The sequence below is a fragment of the Asterias rubens genome, chromosome 13, assembly GCF_902459465.1.
Source record: "Asterias rubens chromosome 13, eAstRub1.3, whole genome shotgun sequence".
Classification (NCBI taxonomy): domain Eukaryota; kingdom Metazoa; phylum Echinodermata; class Asteroidea; order Forcipulatida; family Asteriidae; genus Asterias; species Asterias rubens.
Window position 1 is genome coordinate 12,937,753 of NC_047074.1, and position 21,752 is coordinate 12,959,504.

Genomic DNA, 21,752 nt, shown 5'->3' on the forward strand with positions numbered 1-21,752 from the left:
TAATAATTATTTTGAGGTAATTACCAATAGTGTCCACTGCCTTTAATACACATAGTTTAAACATTTTTTTTTTCCAGATTAGAGAAAGTTGTCAAATGCGAACTAAATTTCTCACTTAATTCGTGGTCTTTCCGTTTTAGTTCTTTTGAAAGAGGAGCACGACTATGATGGATGGTAAGTTTGTCATCGAGAGGTTATCAACAACAAAATTATTGGAGCAATGATTTCCATCACTCACAACTGCATAGTTTTTAATCATAAATAGGCTGTCATTTCTTTCATTAAAGCATTCGTCTTCATCTTTTAAAGGCAGTGAACATTAGTGGTAATTGTCAAAGACTAGCCTTCTCAGTTGGTGTATCTCAACATATGCATAAAATAACAAACCTGTGAAAACTCAATCGGTCATCGAAGTTGCAAAATAATAATGAAAGCAAAAAACACCCCCTGTCACACGAAGTTGTGTGCGTTTAGATGGTTTCTCACAATGTTTTATACCATCAACCTCTCCCTGTTACTCGTCACCAAGAAAGGTTTTTATGCTAATAATTTTTTTGAGTAATTACCAATAGTGTCCACTGCCTTTAATATGATTTTTACAACAATATCATTCCTTAATCCATCGTCACTTTGTAAAAGCACCAGCTCACATTATTTTCCTATAAGACCGTTACATTCTTGATTCCCTAAAATTTGCAGTACTTCTTATAATTAATTTGTATTAGAATTAAGTAAAACCTTTTTTTTTACATGACGAAAAAATAACTACTGCCCCTTGCTTACTTACTTTGCCCCTTGCAAAGTTATGCAAAGTTAGGACGTGTCTAGGGGGCAGTGGGTGGTCCAAACAGTGTTTTTTTTTTTTTTTTTTTTTTTTTTAAGAAATGGACAACACTGTTTTGACAGTGAAGTGTAAGTTGACAAACTTCAAAATCTTCTTCAAATTTAGCAAGGGACCTCAGCGAAATTGCTGTCTTGTGCAAAGGGCCTGGAAGCCGAGTAAGGCTGAAATGATACCCAATGTATTGCTTTAAGTGAAAAGTAGGTCTTTAGGAAATATAAAAAAGGAAATATTATTTGTTTTTACTCGTCTGATGGGAAACGGGATGAAAGGGTGAATAAATCTGACGCTAAATTTACCAGTGGACCAAAATTGAAGAGTTGAAGCGTAACTTCTTTATTTCCGAGATCTAGCTTTCGTATTGTCTCCAGTGTATCTATGACAACAATGTATGAGGGTCATCGTTCTTTATCATTTAGACGTCAACAACTTTGGGACTTTCCCCTCTATTGTTTGTCTCAACATGGAAAAAGAATTGGGAACGGGAAATGAGATTACAATGCCCACCGCTTCCCGTGGGGATGTTTTGATTGCCCATTTTTCCTCAAGTGGTGCATCCCAGCATGTTCATAATAACAACCATGTAACCATGTAAAGTTTAAGCTCCATTGGTCATCGAACTTGACAGAAAAGTAGATTAATTTGTGTTCGTTTCTTACAATGTTTTATAGAAGGTCCTACTAACAAACCTTAAACCTAATACAGGGTACAGACTGAACAAAGAATTCCCTTGTAGGTCCATTCTTCCATTGTGTAAAATACCACTTAAAGGGCCTTTCATCTGTTTTTGTATTAATATTTTTACATAAAGATAGGAAGAACAAAGTTGAACTATGTTTGGCAACGTCAACCACTGCAAAACCTCTGTGTGTTATGTTATTACCATTTATTAAAATGTGTCTCTTTGAAAGGTTTTCATTCGAAATCAGCGAAAATGGAACGATTGGTCACGTGCGCTACCCGCGTGGTGAGAGTGAGCACGTGTTAGTTACCAAGAAGGGTATGGCGAGCCTATTGGCTGCAAATCTGCAGCATCCTCCCGATGACGAGGTATGCAATAATTTTATAATCTTATTGTTTTCCAGAATGTTACATTGCAACACTGCAACACATACAGCCGAATTTGTTACAAAAGTGATTCATGAAAGATAATAATAGTAAAACAGCGATCGCCTTGTTGCTCCCGCTGTCGTAGCCGGGCCATCAGTCGCAATGGATTTAGCTCTGATGTTTTTGATCAGCAGACTTCGGGTTCAAGTCCAGGTCTTTGTTCGTCTTTTGAGCAACCTACGTTGCTCTTCTTGGAGTGGTACTTAAAGACAGTCGTCTCGTAATGTGAAAGATAACACAATTACATTTATCGCATGCTAAGAGAAGGACGTTTCAAACAGTGGCTGCTTAATGCACCGCAGCAGCTTGTAATGTTTACAATGTATGACATAATGGGTTCCATAACTGAAAAACCTGGGCCCAATTTCATAGAACTGCTCAGCAAAAAAAAAAAAAAAATACTTACCAGAATAAGTTTACCAGCTAAATTACAATTCGACATGTACAATTATATAACTAGTATAACTGGTTTTGCTTAGCAGACACATCTAAAGCAATATTTTCTTCTTAAGCAGCTCTATGAAATTGGTCCAATAGTGATATTGATCTTTGAAACGCCTGTAGATCAAGCGCTGTATAAAAACTTATTATTGCAATTTTTTTGTGTATTGAACATGTACTCAGAATGATGGACCTGGTGAGTGGAGCTACGATTGCAACGAGACGGGTCACGAGGGTCATCATGAATCGTCATACAATGCCCGGATGTCAACGGGTAATGATGGCATCATCGTCTTCACCAAAACCAGACGAACACACCCGATACAATACGGGAAATCCAAACATCAAAAGGTAAGACAGTGTGACGTTTGACAGGGCAGAGCTGTTTATTGAGGGTGTTGCGGCATGGAGGGACCAGTTTTCTTTGGCCACGTGGCTGTTGGACGCCATTTTGTCTCCAGATAAAGCACAACCCAATGGACAGACTGTTCTGGCACCCCGTGTTCGCTCATGCGTTTCTTTGGGAACAAAATGGCTTCTAATCGCAAATTGTCGCAACTCTACCAATATACGGCTATGTGACAGGCATATGAAGGGCGACTTCTGTCGATCTTCAAAATAAGAAAAACAAATCCTTGCGTGGTTAAATAAAAAAAATAATGGCACAGCAGTTGTTGTTTTGTGGTGTTTGTTTCAACTCAACTGCTCAACACGTTGCAAATCTTTATCGAGACCTACAAGATAAATCAAAACTACGACAACAACGAATCACTTAGAAAATGTGTGAACATTGTTGGTCCTCCTTACGATGACTAGAGCAAGCTAGGAACTGACTCCGCGGTAGTGTAGTTAATTACGATCCTATAAGCTAAAGTAGTACTCCCAGCCATGTTACCACACCTTCCGCCCGGGTAGTAGTTAAAAAGCAGGACAATTATTTTCAGAACTGAGAAGTCTCCCGAACATCCGATAAATCTACTCCGCCGTAGTAGAATAACGCAAGACAGTTCTCTATAAAAAGAACCGACTCCACCTGGCAAGTTTATACACACATAGTGTAACTGCAAACCAAATAATTTTTATTGTTGGTATAGTTGCTTCACTGTGTTAATGTTTTTGGTTTTACAGGAGATTCATTACCACCCCGGTATGAAGCTACCGACACTCGTCAAGATTCTGGATCACTACGAAGCACCAAGAGAATCAACAAAAGAGTAAGTAACTTTAAAGATATGTATGCACAAATCTAAAAACTTTTAGGTTTTGTTGTATAACCACCACCTACTGCAAGTAAAACAGAAGCAAAAGCTGACTCGACGGTCTTGCAGATGAATGACGAAACACTACTCTAACCAATCGTGAACGCACATACGCAAGGTCACCCCCATTTGCGGATTAAAAATAGGGTCGATTTCACAAAGAACTTGGGAACAGCATTAATTTAAGACCATTTATAGGATACATTAAACACTTCGGGCAAGCCATAAGATAGGACGCTCGTCCTTAGTCTAGATAAAGACTATAGACTTAAAGACACTGGACACTATTGGTAATTATCAAATACCAGTCTTCCCTTGGTGTATCTCTACATATGCATAACATAACAAACCTGTAAAAATTTGAGCTCAATCGGTTGTCGAAATTGCGAGATAATAATGAAAGAAAAACACCCTTGTCACACGAAGTTGTGCGCTTTCATATGCTTGATTGCGAGACCTCAAATTCTAAATCTGAGGTCTCGAAATCAAATTCGTGGAGAATTGCTTCTTTCTCGAAAACTACATCACTTCAGAGGGATCCGTTTCTCACAATGTTTCAAACTATCAACCTCTCCTCATCACTCGTTACCAAGAAAGGTTTTATGCTAATAATTATTTTGAGTAATTACCATAGTGTCCACTGCCTTTAACTCTTTGTGAAATCCACCAGTCTTCTCTTATTCTCTTTACTGGAGATTTACCTTGTTGGGTCTAACAAAGCTTACCTTTCAAGGCTCATTGTTTCATGTGTAAAATTCCCTAAAGGGCAACCCCTTAATGAGCTCTGGGGAAAGTCACCTAAGTTCTCCCAATATTTGGACTTTTTTTTTTTTAGCGACGTATCCTTTGGCTTTTGGCTTGAAAACAAAGTGAGGGCTTACACCTGTCCCCCGTGTCATTTTCCCGGATTAATTTGTTTACATTCTCGTTGTTAATGCATAAGTTTCGTTATAATTGAATCGCTGCTTTTTCTGTTTTCAGGTTTCACGATCAATTTAAAGAGAATACAGTCGACGAAGGGTTCGGTAAGTTTTTACAATTTTTGTTCTAAATCTTTTGTTATTAACCATAAAAAAATTAGGCTGAAATTAAGTATTAAACTGTGCCTTTTGTCCATGTTTTTTTTTTCTATGGTTGAATAATTTGACACCACTTTTGCGGTTTGATTTAAATACATCTTGCCAATTGTCTTTGTTATAGACCTTCCAGCGATGCAAACTGTTTCAGATGGGCAGCTGACATTCGTGCGTGAGATATACTCCCCTTCTCTGGCTCCGCCCACGAATGGAGATCTTGTGACTGATACGATTCACACAAATAAGGTAAATATTGTGCAGTCATCCTAAATAAAAAATTGTACGATTTCATCTGATTTCTGCCAACACTTCCAAACTGATGTTAACATGCTGTGAACCTCTTAATAAAAGACAAATTTGTAATTAATATATATGCTTAAGACACTCGACACTATTGGTAATTTTTAAAGAGACCAGTCTTCTCGCTTGGTGTATCTCAACATATGCACAAAACAAAAACCTTTGAAAGTTTGAACTCAATTTGTCGTCGAAGTTGCGAGATAATAATGGAAGAAAAAACACACTTGTCACACGAAGTTGTGTGCTTTCAGATGCTTGAATTCGAGACCTCAAAATGAAATTAAATTCAAATATTTTAGTGAGAAATAACTTCTTTCTCGGAAACGACATTACTACAGAGGGAGCCGTTTCTCACAAGGTTTTACACTACCAACATCTCGCTAACAAGTAAGTTTTTATGCTTTGAGCATTTACCAATAGTATCCAGGGCCTTTAAAGTCGGCCTTGAAATTAAACAAAAAGCCTGAAACCATTTCAAGACATAAGTATCATAAGCCATACAGACATTAGAAGACAGAAATAAACTTATGCAAAGGGGACATTTGTCAATTGGCTGCATTTGCAAACCATTGTTCTCAATAAAGTGGTTTCAAAAAAAAAATCGCACTATATCTATTTTTTATGAAAATACAAATAATAGGAACATTTAAGAATTTTTTTTTTTTTTTTTTTGCAAACAAAGCAGAGGCTGGCAGTGTAAGTACTTTATTTAATCAATCATACATCAAAGTGACAAACCTTTAGATCGATCGGCCATCTGGCTCACGAGAAAATAGTGGGGAAATAAAACCGATTGCAATTTTTGCAAGACATCGATTTAAAAAAATCGCGCAATGGGCGATGAACTCCAAACGGGAATTATTTTTGGCTGTTTCTCATCAAATATGACATTTCAGACAGAATGGGAGACTTTCTGGGACGATAGAGGGTAGCAGACTTACCGGGTAAATCCATTGTTCTCAGAATTATGCGCATGTTCAGAACTACGTAACCAATGGAAATTTACCCGGTATGTCTGCTGCCACCTAGCGTTGGAAAGCCTCCTATTATTTTAAGGGATGGTTCTACTCTCATCATCATTAGACCTCCTAAGTTTCGTGTAAATCTGTGATCCTTCTTTTTATACTATGTTCATTTCAATGCTGCTTGTATGGTATCAACTATGTGGATAAACATTAGCCGAATTTTCAAGTTGTTTTGCCCATTTGAATTGTCGTTTTTTATTTTTTTATTTTGTGTTGCTGCAGTTTCCAGACGGCCATTCACTGATTGATGACATTACAACACTGAAGGACATGGTGTCTGGTAACTTGACTTGCATGAGGAACGCGCCACTTGAAGGTAGGCAAACTGTTATAGCTACTTCTATTCCATTTAAAATCATGTGGGCTCGATCTAAAGGGAATGTACACATTTGGTAATTACTCAAAACAAATGTTAACTTAAAACTGACTTGGTAACGAGCATTGGAGAGCTGTTGATAGTATAGCACATTGTGAGAAACGGCTCCCTCTGAAGTGACAAAGTTTTTGAGAAAGAGGTAATTTCTCACTAAAATATTAAAAGACTTCTAGCCAGAAGTCTTTTATTCCTAACTATGTTTGGTATTAACATAATGAAATTCTCTAAAACCAAACCTCTATTATTTAAAGGCATAACAGCCGCAAACCTATCTAACATTATATTATTTCGCAAAGAAACTCCTTCTTGGCAGAAAGCTGATTTGTGAATTATTTGTGATTTTAGTTGATGGAAGTCTGCACCTATATGCTCCCTTGGTTCAAAAGAGACTCATTACATTGTTATAAGGACAAGGTAATCTTTTAAGAAAATTACATCACAATGCAGATGTTTTCAAGCAGGCATCGTTGTGATCAACATGTCCTTAAAGGATTTGTGTACTTTTTCAAAATGTCCATAGATTTTTACATTAAACTTACAGGGTTTGAAGATGATGATAGTGGAAAGCTGTAGGTTTTGAAAAAATGAGTAAAACAATGTCATCAAAATACGTGTGTAAATGCTTAAAATAATGTTCGTCTCATGATTTATATGACATTGTTTTACTCATTTCCCAAAAACTTCAGCACCTCAGCACGTAATATTTTCAGGGAAACTTTCTGCTATCATTATCTTCAAACTGTGTAAGTTTAGTGTAAATCTGTGGACATTGTGTTACTTGTCCTTTAATATAACAATTATTATTATTAATTATTATTGTTTTAATCATACTTAAAGGTTACAGGGTAGCCACATCAGTGTCAAAACAGTGTTTTCCCTGGGGCCAGTTAGCAAAAAAAGACAACCCAATGACTCCGTTAAGACCCCAGTAGACTACATAAAAGGTAGTTTAGGTAGTGTACAAAATTAGTCTATGTCTTTTCAACCACACGCTAACCAAAGTGATAACGTTCTATGGCAGGGTCACACGAGCGGAGTCATTGCTACCAGGACCTCGTACACACCCTGATGTATAACATCGATGAACGGAAACTTGCTGAGATTGTCAAACCTTTGTATCAACTCCCACTCTCCAGGTATTTGCATTATAGCCTACTATCTAAACTTAATACAATGGGAGTCTTTTGGGACGCTTGGTGGCAGCAGACGTACTATGTAAAATCCGTTGTTCTCGGTAATGTTCTCAGAACTATGTAAACAATAGAAATTTACCTGGTAATTGTCTGCTGCCACCTAGCGTTCCAAAGTCTTCAAATTCAAGCATCTGAACGCCCACAACTTGTGCAACTTCGACAACCAATTGAGTTCAAATTTTCACAGGTGTGTTATTTTATGCATAATGTTGAGATACACCAAGTGAGAAGACCGCCTTTGACCAAAGGTGTCCAGTGCCTTTAAGTCTGAAAAAGCCATTTTTGTTCCCTTATTATAGACGCCATCGTGACAAGGAAGACAGGCTCAATATGTTAGATGCTGTAACCGCGTTGGAAACCGACTTCTCACAGTCTCTCCTGGCTGATCTCATCCTCCTGTCTCCAAAACCAAATAAAGACCTTGTGGAGAGACTACTCATTGCGTCTTCTGGATTCACTCGAGCTATATCAAAGGTATAGTAGCTTCATGTCGTAGTCTGTTTTCAAGGCGACTTGTGTATCTTTCAGACCATTAGCAGTGAACTGCTTTAAGACCATTAGCGGCGTAGTTTGTTTTCAAGGCTACGAAAGCTCTTTAGGATAGACCAGCAGGAGCCTCTGGGCAAGACCCGTTTCTTTTAGACAATAGTTCGGGCCCTGGCATCGTTTCCCCTTTGGTGAATTACTCTTGCTGCATCTTTTAATGTGTTTTGTGGTTCAGGGTACCAACAACACATGAACATTGATGAAACTTGAGTTTGGTCAATAACGCCTTTTGTATCCACTTACTTTGTTCCCTTGATTCATCTTCATTTCTCCACAGCATTATCTGGAAACCTTGGAAGATATTGTGTTCAACCCTCAACGTTTTCCAGGTGAGCCACTATTGTTCATTCATATTTACATCAATACTTAACTTGTACCCTATATACTTTCTCCAGATGGAGAACCACATAAACAATACAAATTAATTCATATATTACGCATGTCTAATGTAACCATTATATAGCTGTTCATAATTTGGCTCCGGTATATCTCCAAGACCTCATAGCCCTTCGTTCTTCTTCACTTTCATCAGCTACCCGACACCTTCGCTCTTTTTCAATCGCTCATTTCCAGCTTTCCCCGGGACCCCGCACCATGACACGCTATGGCGATCGGGCCTTTTCAGTCATAGCTCAAACACTCTGGAACAAGCTACCCACCCACATTCAAGCAGCTCCTTCATTTGACATTTTTAAATTTCAACTTTGGGGAACACGTTGGAACACGTTGCCTTGGATCGGTCGAGTTGGTCTTTGAAAAGCGTTCTGTAACCGTTTGTTATAAAATGCATATGGTCAGAAAGATATTGTAAAAGTAGAATACAATGATCTACACAATTATGCCTCGAAATTGCGTGGATTTCTTTTTACCTTGTTGACTTACACGGTCGGCCATTTATGGGAGTCAAAATGTGACTCCCTTAAATGGCCGACCGTGATAGTTCGCGACGTAAAAGGAAAACCGTGACATTTTGAGTGATACTTGTGTGGATCAGTACATTCTACTTTTAAAACAACTTTCTAACCATATGCATTTTGTAACAAACGGTTTCAAACGCTTTTAATAGACCAACTCGTCCGATCCAAGGCAACGTGTTCCTTTAAAAACCCATCTGTTTTGTCAATCTGGTTATAGCGCTTAGAAACATCCGTATTTAGCGCTCTATAAATGTAGTAACTGTTATTGTTTATTATTATATAAAGGCAGAGTCATAGATTGGTATGCTCATAAACGAGTGACCGTAACTTACTGGTTGAGACAAGCACTGTAGATGATGGCTTCAAGCCATGAAAATTTAGACTTCAAAACTGCTCAGGAAAGACCATCTGAGACTCATTTCATTTTGATTCGTTTCAGAGCCATTACGTCACTCAGAGACACAGCGAGTTGCTATGATGGTACTCGGTGCCTTAGCTGGTAACCTGTGGACTGCTGGATACAAATCCCAAGCCGAGGCGATCGTTGTGAAGATTGAGGACAAACTTGGTGTTCACGGTAGGTTTTTGTTAAGATGATCTTCCCGTCAAGGGAAAAATCAAGCTGGCGACAGCCAATTACTCTCTCAAACAAACAAACAAACAAACAAACAATCAAACAAACAAACAAACAAACAAACAAACAAACAAACAAACAAACAAACACTTATTTAACGTATTGTGCACGGTATAGTTTTTGTAAAAAGGAAAAGCCGAGTTAATTTTAAAATGTTCTTGCATACTAAAACACCTTAAACGGCACCCTCTGAAGTGCCATAGTTTTCGAGGAAGAAGTAGTTTTCCACGAACTTGATTTTGAGACCTCAGATTTAGAACTTGAGGTCTCGAAATCAACCATCTAAACTCATACAACTTCGTGTGACAAGGGTGTTTTTTTCTTTCATTATTACTTCGCAATTACGATGACCGATTGAGCTCAAATTTTCACAGGTTTGTTATTTTAGGCGTATGTGTTGAGATACACCAACTGTAAAGGCTAGTCTTTGACAATTACCAATAGTGTCCACTGCCTTTAAATTAATCATGGTGTCATCATCAGTCGTTATTTGATTCACCAGATCCATGGAGCTACAGTAAAACTGTTACAACTCTTTCCGAGGATGAACTGGACGAACTCCATCACAACACGGTAGCGTGTATTGAAGCTCTCGGCAATGCTGCCCTCCATCGTTCCTTTGCTCACATCCAAAGTTATACCAACTCGTCCACCACCCATCCTCTGCTGAAAAGAGCTGGTTTACACTCTATGAGAGACTACCACCACGACAAGGTAAGTAAGCTTTATATAATCTTCGTCGTGACACCATTTCCCCCATAGTATGAACTTTACTGGTTCTTTCTCATATCTTAAAAACTCTGATCATGAATTTGTTTGTCTCAGTATTTCAAGCACGATGTTTTCGGTATCCTTTTTTATCAGGCTGCAGGTATCCTCCTCAAGTCAGCACTGGATGAAGATGAAGACGAACATGTTCGATATGAGGCATCATTGCTTTACAAAGATCATCCAAACGGTGTCTACAAACATGCCTCAAAGTTTGTCAATCCAGAGGAGTAAGTAATATTTATCATTACTCTGATAAAAACATCAATACTTTATAAAGCCAGTGGACACTATAGGTAAATACTCAAAATAATTATTAGCATAAAACCTTACTTGGTGACGAGTAATGGGGAGAGGTTAATGGTATAAAACATTGTGAGAAACGGCTCCCTCTGAAGTGACATAGTTTTCGAGGAAGAAGTAATTTTCCAAGAATTTGATTTCGAGAACTCAGATTAAGAATTTGAGGTATCGAAATCAACCATCTAAAAGCACACAACTTCGTGTGACAAGGTTTTTTTTTCTTTCTTTATTATCTCACAACTTCGACTACCAATCGAGCTCAAATTTTCAAAGGTGAGAAGACTGGTCGTTGACAATATTACCATGGTGTCCAGTGTCTTTTAATACCTTGTTTAGGCTGTTCCGACCCGTTGAAGAAAAATCTCCTGGGAAATCTGGAAATTAAAGTGACATGGATTGGTATCTTCATGCAAACTTTCCTAGATACATGGGCTCCACCAACTCGTCCGAGTTGATGTCCACCGAGGGAGCGAGTTCCCCGTCCAGACGGCGAGTACGGCGTGGATTCTGGGAGGGGTTGCATTTTAAGTTGCCCAGCCCAGCATTCCAGTGGAAGAAGCTTATTGGGAGCCCTAAGACAGGTGCATTGTTTGGTTTAACTATCAGAAATGAGCTCGACATCAAAATAGGTGAGACCTAAATAATAATCCAGTCTTTCCATTATTGTATGTGTTGTTAAGTGTCCACTGCCTTTAAAATTTATGAATTTAGCTTTTAGGATCGTAAATAACTGTACTACCGCGGAGTCCGTTCTTAAATTTGTCTCATCGTTTCGACTAGCTTGCTCTAGTCATCGTCAGGAGACTGCAAAGCTTTTTGACGGCGCGTTTTTTTTCAAGATGGTTTTGTATCATGATTTCTTTATTTTTGTTTAAATGCCTTAGAAACTGTTTTGTCGTTGCAATCAAACTTATGGTAGGGTTACCGTTAGGTTATTTTAATTGCTTTGTTTTTATCCCATTTGTACCGGAGGTTTCCTATCATAAACATTGGTCAAGCAATACAGTTTTAAGAACCCAACATTTCAAATGTTGTTTCAATGTTGTTTTCAGCTCCCCTCAGTGGCCATCTTCGTTTAGACATTCTGGACGAGACTTATGCAACGGTGATAGTTGGTCTTGTGGATGAGAAACTGGATATCGCAAGAGCACGCTTCTGTTTCAACGGGCACATTGAGTACAATTTGAATATTCTACAGGTAAAAAGCCTACACATTGGTACAACCAAATGTTCAGTTTGCAGAGAAGACTAATGAATGTTTTTTTTGGTGGGGGGGGGGGGGTCGGGGTGGGGCTGGGGGCGGTCACAAGGGGAACATCATGTTGCAACTGTCACTTGTCAATTGTAAATTTCTTTTCGCAACATACTGGAAATCCTGGATTTCAAAATCAGGGACAATTTTGTTACTTTTCAAGACGCCTAAAAAAAGTCCATTGTGGTGGACTTAATAAACAGAAGTTTCAGATGTTACAAATCCGTCACTGGTGACACGTTGAAATTGTTCCTGTATAATTAGTACGCAATTGTTTTTGCAATTTTCCAATTAGGAGTTTGGGGTTGAACGCATCAAAGACCTAGTGAAACTCTATGATTTAATCATCGGGCAAGTTGTTGGAAACATCGTGAGGGCGGTAGACATCGTTGTTGACCTCTTCAATGGAGATACCAGTATCAACAAACTTTTTGATGACTTCGTTGAGGCACTTGAAAATATCCCGAGCCGCATCAGTGTAAGTGTGTTCCAAAATAAACTAAAGGAGAAAGTATAGCTGTCATCTCGTTCAAGCTCATTATCGTTTTTTGTATACCTTTTTAAAGGATTTGGGTACATTTTTCAAAATGTCCACAGATTCACATTAAACTTACAGGGTTTGAAGATAATGATAGTGGAAAGCTTCCCTTCAAATATTACTTACTGAGCTGCTGTAGTTTTTGAGAAATCAGTTAACAATGTCATGAAAATACGTTTTTAAATGGCTTAAATAATTTTCGTCTCATGAGACGAAAATTATTTTCATGACATTGTTTTTCTCATTTACCAAAAATTACAGCACCTCAGCACGTAATATTTTCAGGGAAGCTTTCTACTATCATTATCTTCAAACTGTGTAAGTTTAGTGTAAATCTGTGGACATTGTGTTTTATGTCCTACAAAAGTTACATAGACCATTTAAACGGTATAACAACATTCTAACATAGAGAGATTTGATAGCCCCCATAAAGGGTTGGCAGTGTGCCCAGTAGTCCTTTATCACGTTGATACCATCTCGGTCATGTTCCCTGTTTCCAATAACAATAATGAATGCTAACATTAATTGCACATGGCACCAGACTATTATTTCGTCCAGCCTCAGTTTGGTTTACAATGAGTTGGAATGGAGTAAAATCAAGATGACCACACCGCGATAAAGGTCTTTTGTGACCTGGGGGGGGGGGTTGATGTGTTTTGGATGACATTGGGCCCTAAGAAAATTGGTCCAGTTTGTTGAGAGGTGTAGGGACATTTTTCAAGATTGATGCTCGGGTGTTTGGAAAACACTCTGGTGTAGTGGTATTTTGACTTGGAGGAGGAATAACTCCACGGGCCCAGGGACTCCCTATATCAACTTGAGCAGGGGATTCAAGTTCAAGAGTCAATGTATAATTTTCCATGTTAGTGTCTTTAATCTACATTTCTTGTTGTAATGTCCAGGGTATGCGATCGGTGGCTGCCAATGCTGTTGCTAGACTCTCGCAGTTTGATCCGGATCAACTCCCGCCCTCAATCCGTGGCGTGATCAAAGTGGTCAACGATGCAGCTCAATTATTCAGTGATATAAAGACAGACGTCATGGAGTTCTACCAGGTAAGGTGGTCCTATTATAATAACAACTTTTATTTAATTTTAATTTTGAATTTGTTTTTGAAAAGAAATACCTGTGAGGTCAATAATAGTTATTTACTTCACTTTAATCCCTTTTTGTGTTAAAGACAAATTAGCAGTACACAGGGATTTAAACATTTCTTCCAAGTTTCTATACCTTCACAGCTGGAAAAAGAAATAAACGAGGATTGCAATTCTACACTTCCGCAAAAAAAAAAAAAAAAAAAAATTATAATAATAATAATAATAATAAAAATACACCGGCGACAGAAAGACAGTTAAGTGAGTGCCACCAAGCTAGTGCGTGCCGTAAAGAGGTTATTTTCATAGAGGGCAGTCAACATTCAAAGTACGAAAGGACAAGAAAATGAGACTCCTTTCTTTTCCAACGTAACTTTAAGCAAGTTTTACTGCCGGCCCTGTACCAAATATAACTAAATTTAACAATATCTGTTTTGAGACAAAAAATTAAAGTTGATTTCCATTGTTCTCTTCTATATATTTTACCACCAGGCTATCAGTGAGGCTATCACTGTGACCTTACCCTGGGCAGCCGAACAAATTATGCGGTCCATAACCAGTATTTCTAATACCATCGGAGATTTACTTAAGTCACCACTGAAGGCTATTGGAGACATATTTAAGGGAGTTATCAAGTGAGTCTTGAAAATCAATGTATTCAGCAAATCAACTTTCCCGGAAAGATATATACACTTGGATATATAGTACTCTGATAACGCAAAACACTAAGAACGGATCATGTTTTTAGGCACAGTGGTCGTGTTGGCGTAGTGGTATCTTGTCCTCGACCTCCACATCTAGGACCCCGGTTCGAATCCCGCCATGACTGCGACGGCTTTCCCTAAAGTAATTCTCTGGAGTTTCCTTTCGCATCTTAAACTGAAACGTTGCCTATTCTCTCCTTTTGGGTAATTGGCTAATACAGTGATTATTTAAGGTTTTTTTTTAACCCACACAGCGATGGATGTGTGCTAGCATTGTATACTCAGTACTTTCCTCATCGTCCTGTGAAATAAAATCACAGGCATATTACTCGGGTGTGAGTAAGTTCCCTTCGTGTAAAGAGTCCTTGGCTTTACAACCGGAATAAATTAAATGAAAAAGAAAATAATATGTTGATTCAATGCCACCCCCCTCTCTCTCGCTCTTTGAAAAAAAAATAAGCATAATATGACATAGCACGAGTTCCGAAACAATACAGCTTGTGTTTTTACCCATAAACTCGCGTTAAAAATACTTTAGTGAATTTATTCTTGAGTCCTGTAAAAAAAAAAAAAAACAGGTATTACCCATATTGAATACAAACCCCTGACCCCTGACCCCTGTCATTCTAGAGCAAATGTCATGCCACTTGACTACCGAGCTTGCCCTGTATCAAAGTGGCCAAGGAAATTGTTTTGCCTATCTGAATACGTTTTTCTTTTTTGAACAGTATCAAAACAGCCGTTGATGCAATAGTTGAGGCTAAGAAAGAGGTGGAGAGAGCAAGCTTCTTCAATGAGGGTATGTTAAAGAGAGGCTAATGATCAGCCGAGGATAACAGTTTGTATAACACCCCCTTACAAATATTCTGCCTTTTCATTGGTTTAGAGCGCGTCACATGATATGTCTCAGCTTTACTAGACGGTGGCCGTGTGACAGTGCATCGTTTGCCGGGTGATAGTGCATCGCTTGTCGTGTGATAGTCCAACGACTATCACTTGGTGTGCGGTACCCAGACGTCTTTTTACCGAACTCGAACCCAATCAGTTGTGCATCTGTGTATCTGAAACGCGCGTACGAACGTTAAGTGTACGAGGATGATAAATAGTATGTTGGGATGTTATATAACAAATTATTGACTGCTTTTACTCGTGCTATAATGGTTTTGCGCCTGGGGAAAATAGAACGCTCCGGGGAACACCTCGGGAGTCGTAGTTTTAACCATAGCACTCGAAGCAGTCAATATTTGTATACAATCACATGTTGTAAACTTAATGTGTTTCATTTTGCATTATTTGTTGCTGTGTGACATTTTCATTGAAAAGGTCAAAGACCGTACTGGTTTGATCTACCCAAAGTCATTGGCGACATGATCGAAGAATTGGCCATGCATCTTGGAAACATCAAGAGAGATCTCAAAGTGTGGGTTGATGAGGTTCAGAGTGCTGATGATCCCATCAAGAAGCTGACTGGGGGCGCCCTTGACTCGGTAAGATAAATTTCGAATGTAAAACTTGTAGAACAATGGTGTACTTGCTTGGTCTTTCAATAGACCTGTATTAATCATTGTAAACACAATACACATCGTATGATGACACCAATAGTTTGAATTCTCAATTCATATTAGGTCAGAGGTTGGCCTCAGGTTGGTTACGTTGGTTCGAGTTGGTTTGAGTAGAAATAACACCTTTAATAAAAGTGACATTTTTTAAAGCGCCATTACCGCAAGCGGCGCTCGTGGCACTACTGTACCACAAAAAAACACACCAATAAGCAAAGAAAGTATTATCACATAACTGGAAAATAGAGTAAAGAAAATACTTCTTTATGAAGATGAGGTTTTAGGCTGTTCTTGAATACGCCAAAATAGTTTGAAAGTGTCACAGTTTCACGCAGGGAGTTCCAAAGCCTCGGTGCTGCGCTCCGCAACTAACAAGCTTGCAACATGATAACAGTAAATATAAAGAAGAAATAATATAGTTTTTTTCTGAAATATTCATTTGAATCTTCGGGAATTGATTTGATTGCAAAACCACAGCACACCCTGAGGACTCAAGTAAAGGCAGAGATCGAGTCAATCTTGATGGATCTGATGGAACCATTTGAACCAATCAAAGAACTCCTGGCTCCATTCTTTGAGATCTACGACCTCGTCTTTAACAGCATCAAGGCAGTCAAGAAGGCTTACCAGACTCTCAAAGATTCGTAAGTTTGTGTGTGGTATCACCTTCTCTGTAAAGACTCTTAAAGGCAATGGACACTATTGGTAACTGTCAAAGACTAGCCTTCACAGTTGGTGTATCTCAACATATGCATAAAATAACAAACCTGTGAAAATTTGAGCTCAATCGGTCACCGAAGTTGCGAGATAATAATGAAAGGAGAAAACACCCTTGTCACACGAAGTTGTGTGCGTTTAGATGGTTGATTTCGAGACCTCAAGTTCTAAACTTGAGGTCTCGAAATCAAATTCGTGGAAAATTACTTCTTTCTCCAAAACTATGGCATTTCAGAGGGAGCTCTTTCTCGCAATGTGTTATACCACCAACCTTTCCCCATAACTTGTCACCAAGAAAGGTTTTATGCTAATAATTATTTTGAGTAATTACCAACTGCCCTCAAAAGTAAATTAAAAAGGAACGTTACGGAATTGGTAAGAAAAAAAATCGTGAAGATCACAGATTTACATTAAAAATCGTGAAGATCACAGATTTACATTAAACTTACACGGTCGAAAGATGATGATAGTGGAAAGTATCCCTTGAAATATTTCTGCCAGAAAAGTCATATTTGATGCGAAATAAATAACCTAGTTTCGCATTTGGAGTTTATCGCTCAGGGAGTGTTTTATTCATTTTTATTTTTGCATCAAATGTCATGCAAAATGTGTAATCGGTTTTTCACCATTTTCTTGTGATCCAGATGGCCGATCGATCCCAAACTTCTACAGGTTTGTCAGTTTTTGTATAATATGGTGAATTACATAACAAAAAAGTTGTGCTTACACTGCCAGCAACTGTTAGCAAAACCAATTCTGTAGTGTTCCTTTAAATCATGCCTCAGACGAATTGTTAATATCAGTCAATGAAATATGTATTTATTCGCAACGTTTCAGGACGGTCGTTATAGTAAACTGAAAAATTGGTTTAAGAGGGGAGTATGTTTGTACTCTTTACAATGTGTACACTAGTTTGATTCGATACCAAAGACACTTTACTAGAGTGGGACTCGAACCAACGACCTCTAGCTAGCCCTATACGGCGGTCTCGGGGTGAATTTGATCTTGGAAAGAGCACAAAGACACTTTACTAGAGTGGGACTCGAACCAACGACCTCTAGCTAGCCATATACGGCGGTCTCCCTAATGTCAATATGTTTATTCGGGGTGAATTTGAACTTGGAAAGAGCACCAAAATATTAAATTCAACTGGTACATACTTTTTACTTCGAGGTTTCATATTCTGTTTAGATACCAGAAGTCCCTATCTCTTGTAATGAAGCTATTCGGTCCGAAAGCCCACGAGGAGTTTCCGAGGAAGTACCGTTCACCGGGGTCCGGAGAGTGCGCCTCGGGTGGGTTCTATCCAACTGACTCGGCTGGATACTACGAGGATCAGGGCGTCGATCTGGAGATGCCTCAAGGAGCAAAGGTTGGTCAGTCACAATCTTTCAAATTGTAAAATAAATTTTGTTTGATTAATGACAACTTAACTAGTTTATGAATTAAAACACAATTATATAGGTGTTATTTGAACAACCTATGATGTTGATTTTGACAACGCCCATTGTGTTAATTTTAATACCCCAGTTTTTGCAGTTTACCAACTGAGCTATCCAGCTACATGTTGTGTTTTATAGTTTGTAAGTTTTTTAGTTCGGGGTGCCGGTCAAAAAGAAAACCATTCAACCTGTCACTACTGCAAATAGCCAGATATCACACATCACACCCAAAGTAAATGAAAACTTTACTCTTATTTTGAACAAAATAGTTTAATTGGAAACGAAAGCATTTTGGAATCGAAATAAGGTTTCATCATTAAAGACCGACTTTGTGGCCAGAATTTGTTTTGATGATTTCAAAAAGAATCTCTTCCGAACTTGGTTTGAGATGAACTAAATACAGTTTCCAACATCTAACCATACTTTCCAGTTCAAATCTTCGTCTTTATTGATGTGTTTTGTAGTTGGTGGCGCCCTTTTCTGGTGAGATCTACAGAACCCTCGGGAAGCCAAACCAGGTCACCCTTGAAGCGAAAGGAGGTTCATTCCGAGACATTAAGATATTCATTGATAACATTATACCCAACAACACACTATCAGAAACGCAATCAACGAGTGTAAGTACTAAGCTATGTTAACTATTCCTTGCATTTTGCCAGACACACGAAGGCATAAAGGCAACTTTAAGGCGTTGGTTACAATTAACAGTTATTTCGGGGACAGTTGTCACCTGCTCCTAGGGCTGAAACATGGTTTACCCCTTTACAGTCCATCTACGGATGTAGGCTTGGGTAACATCCATCAGAAGCCTGGCTTATAGAGCAGAAAGCACTACCTCCCCAACTTTTACGAAGCAATCACTGTTAAGTGTCTTGCTCAAGGACGGGGTCACGACCGGGACTCGAACCTACACTCTGCTTAGAGTTTAATCAATTAATGCTCTTAACCGCTAAGCCATGACACGCCACAAAGATCTACAAATTGTTCCATTCCCGATGTTTTTAGATTATGTGATTAGAAATAGGACATATGCAGGCTGGGGATACCCCCCCCCCCCCCACCACCCAAGTTTTAGCGATCATTAAGGGGATTTTGGCAATGGCAAGGAGGGTAAACATTACGAGAAAGAAAAACATATACTAAAAATTTGCTATTATGTTTGAATTCGTGTAAAAATCTGAGCAAATCAAACCATTTCCCTCTCAATAGAGTCCCATCATTTCAAATAACTATTCGGTGTATTTCCTGACACAGGTTATTGCCGGTACTGAGATTGGCAGAGTAGGAAGTGCCACAGCGTGTGCACCACCTAACTACATTCATTTATCAATGACGAAAAACAAACCAGACCGTCTAGCTTCAATTCTAGACAGTGCTCTTAACGACGACCCGACCGCTACGGACTTAGCAGCAAAAAAAGGTTACGTCGATCCCAGTAACTACCTGGCTAAACGACCATTGAAGATACCGAAATGGATACAAGAATGTGACGATTACAAACTAGTTTGGATGGTAGGGATCTTTCAGTAGGATTAAAAACTTTCCAGAAGACGATCAGAGCAAACTGATCGAAACTTCGAGTTGAAACCAACGGTTCTTTTTCAGAACCACCCCAACTCATAAATTACTATACTATTACTATTGCCAATGATCTTATTAAAATAACTTCTACTCTTTTTCTAGTCTTGATTTCACTAAAAAAGAGGCTGTTCTTAACAACAAATGCTAACAACATTTCTTTCGGAGTTATACTGTAACAATGTCACAACAAAAAGGCATACATTCCAAAATCATAACTCTGGCTTTGTACAACGGAGAGCTCCGTAACTACATTGTTTCCCTTCAAAAACAAAAACAGGGCAAAACTGTGAAGGCAGGATCTTTACTTGGAAGCAACAATAGGGAGGGTGAAATGATAGACACGAGTCCAAATCTGGGAGCTCCCCCATCAACCTCAACAGAAATGCCCGATCCAGCGAAGCAACCGCCCCCACGGCATTCAGCTCTTGGACAGGCTGTCACACCGAGTAAGACATGACATTCATCACCCGTTCTTGACAATATCAGTAAAATCGGTTTATTTGTCAGTCATCTCAAAGCGCTTATCAATTTATTTTTAAAGGTACGGTATACTCTTGGTAATTATCACATACTAATGATACATGACATAACAAATCTGTGAAACTTAGTGATCAAGTGATCATCGAACTTACAAGTTAACAATAAGAAAACAAAAGAACAAAAAACACCCGTGCTGTATAACATTGTTTGCCCTGAGATAAATTGATTTGAATTTTCTTTTCCATTTTCTGTCAGGTAGTCGGGATGAAACCCAAGAGGCCCTCGGCCTTCCACAGCCCAAAATCGGCTCTGGATCACCCTTCAAGAATTTCACTCTTCGGAACCTGAAGATAAGCTCCATCTTAGCATTTGCCCGCAAGCTCCATCTGGAGGATACAGCAGACGAACTGCTTAAAGTTGTCAAGACGATAGTCGTAAGTTTAACTGGAAACAAAATGAAAATATAAAAGTTACTCCTATTGTTATGACCCTTCCATGTTTTTTTTAATCAAACAAACCACAAAAATCCTCTATAAACATGTTTGATATAAAAAGACCCTAAAGGTCTAATGATTCAACACACATTATCAAGGCTGTAATAGTTGTTTAATCAATTTGCAAGTCGGATAAATATTTATTTGGTTTTCCATTAATTAGAAACTTGTGAGCGACAAGCCGTGTGTTCTTCCCGAGTCTATGACCAACGATGCTTTAAGGATTGAGCTTCAACAGAGAGGTCTGAGCTCACAAGGAGAGAGGAAGATGCTCCTCAAGCGATACAAAGAACCCGAAGACCGTAAATGTTTATGACTTTCAAATTGAACAGAAGTGATAACAGGACACTTATATCCTTTGAGCGGAAGAGAACATGGACCTTGGGGCTGGGATATATCCGTCTGTTATCACCCTAACTAACATTTGATCTTCATTTTTGTTTTTTTATTTTTTTGTTTTACAAGACTTATACATATTTGTTTTTAAATGCACCAGACCCTATACACAATACACCAAATAAACAAGAACTTTTAGTTTTTCTTTAAAACATTTTGTTTATAATTGAGATGAATTCAAAACAGTGTGAACCGTGAAAAAAAGGAGTAATTTTTGTACCGCCGAGTTATGGCTTGATACTATCTTAAGTGGTTAGCGTGCACAATAGAACAATCCTTAATTATGTGTTTAAGTGAAACAACACTCTTTTTTCACCCCGCCACAGGTTGTCCTCTACTTCAGGTCTCCCTACCTAAGAATGTATACTGTAAGATTGATGAGAGCTGCCTGGGTGTAGAATGTTGTATGAACATTAAACTCTTCATGGTGTCTCTGGCTTTCAAGGCATTCATGAGATTTGATCCCAGTGAGTTTCAGTTCATCATTGGTGTCAACTCGTGGAACTACACTGTTCAAATCCTGACGGCAGAGTGGGGTAAGTGGGAGTAATGGACCTGTTATATGCACGTGACGTCATTTTAAAAGTGCGTCCTCGTCAGGATTCGGCTGAAGCCCTGAGCACTAACGCGAAACACACACGCAATTGTCAAAGTGTTGTGTTGAAAGAAATCATTTAACAATATTACAGTTTTTGCATTTATTTTA

General features: G+C 38.6%; 1 protein-coding gene across 3 annotated transcripts in view; it reads left to right on the top strand.

Annotated features, from left to right (window-relative positions):
- The window catches only part of LOC117298318, a 106,060-nt gene that overhangs the window by 14,089 nt on the left and 70,219 nt on the right, over window positions 1-21,752 (top strand). For all 3 annotated transcript variants that reach the window (XM_033781496.1, XM_033781498.1, XM_033781497.1), the window contains exons 4-31: window positions 141-174; window positions 1,753-1,891; window positions 2,576-2,743; window positions 3,521-3,606; window positions 4,633-4,676; window positions 4,852-4,973; window positions 6,275-6,368; window positions 7,450-7,564; window positions 7,921-8,095; window positions 8,445-8,496; window positions 9,524-9,661; window positions 10,221-10,432; window positions 10,583-10,716; window positions 11,213-11,418; window positions 11,842-11,987; window positions 12,337-12,519; window positions 13,482-13,634; window positions 14,166-14,308; window positions 15,106-15,176; window positions 15,701-15,864; window positions 16,414-16,580; window positions 17,845-18,025; window positions 18,560-18,712; window positions 19,350-19,607; window positions 19,954-20,122; window positions 20,412-20,590; window positions 20,814-20,952; window positions 21,373-21,582. In XM_033781496.1, coding sequence (XP_033637387.1) covers window positions 141-174; window positions 1,753-1,891; window positions 2,576-2,743; window positions 3,521-3,606; window positions 4,633-4,676; window positions 4,852-4,973; window positions 6,275-6,368; window positions 7,450-7,564; window positions 7,921-8,095; window positions 8,445-8,496; window positions 9,524-9,661; window positions 10,221-10,432; window positions 10,583-10,716; window positions 11,213-11,418; window positions 11,842-11,987; window positions 12,337-12,519; window positions 13,482-13,634; window positions 14,166-14,308; window positions 15,106-15,176; window positions 15,701-15,864; window positions 16,414-16,580; window positions 17,845-18,025; window positions 18,560-18,712; window positions 19,350-19,607; window positions 19,954-20,122; window positions 20,412-20,590; window positions 20,814-20,952; window positions 21,373-21,582 — 4,035 coding nt within the window. The remainder of the gene's footprint in view (window positions 1-140; window positions 175-1,752; window positions 1,892-2,575; window positions 2,744-3,520; window positions 3,607-4,632; window positions 4,677-4,851; window positions 4,974-6,274; window positions 6,369-7,449; window positions 7,565-7,920; window positions 8,096-8,444; window positions 8,497-9,523; window positions 9,662-10,220; window positions 10,433-10,582; window positions 10,717-11,212; window positions 11,419-11,841; window positions 11,988-12,336; window positions 12,520-13,481; window positions 13,635-14,165; window positions 14,309-15,105; window positions 15,177-15,700; window positions 15,865-16,413; window positions 16,581-17,844; window positions 18,026-18,559; window positions 18,713-19,349; window positions 19,608-19,953; window positions 20,123-20,411; window positions 20,591-20,813; window positions 20,953-21,372; window positions 21,583-21,752) is intronic.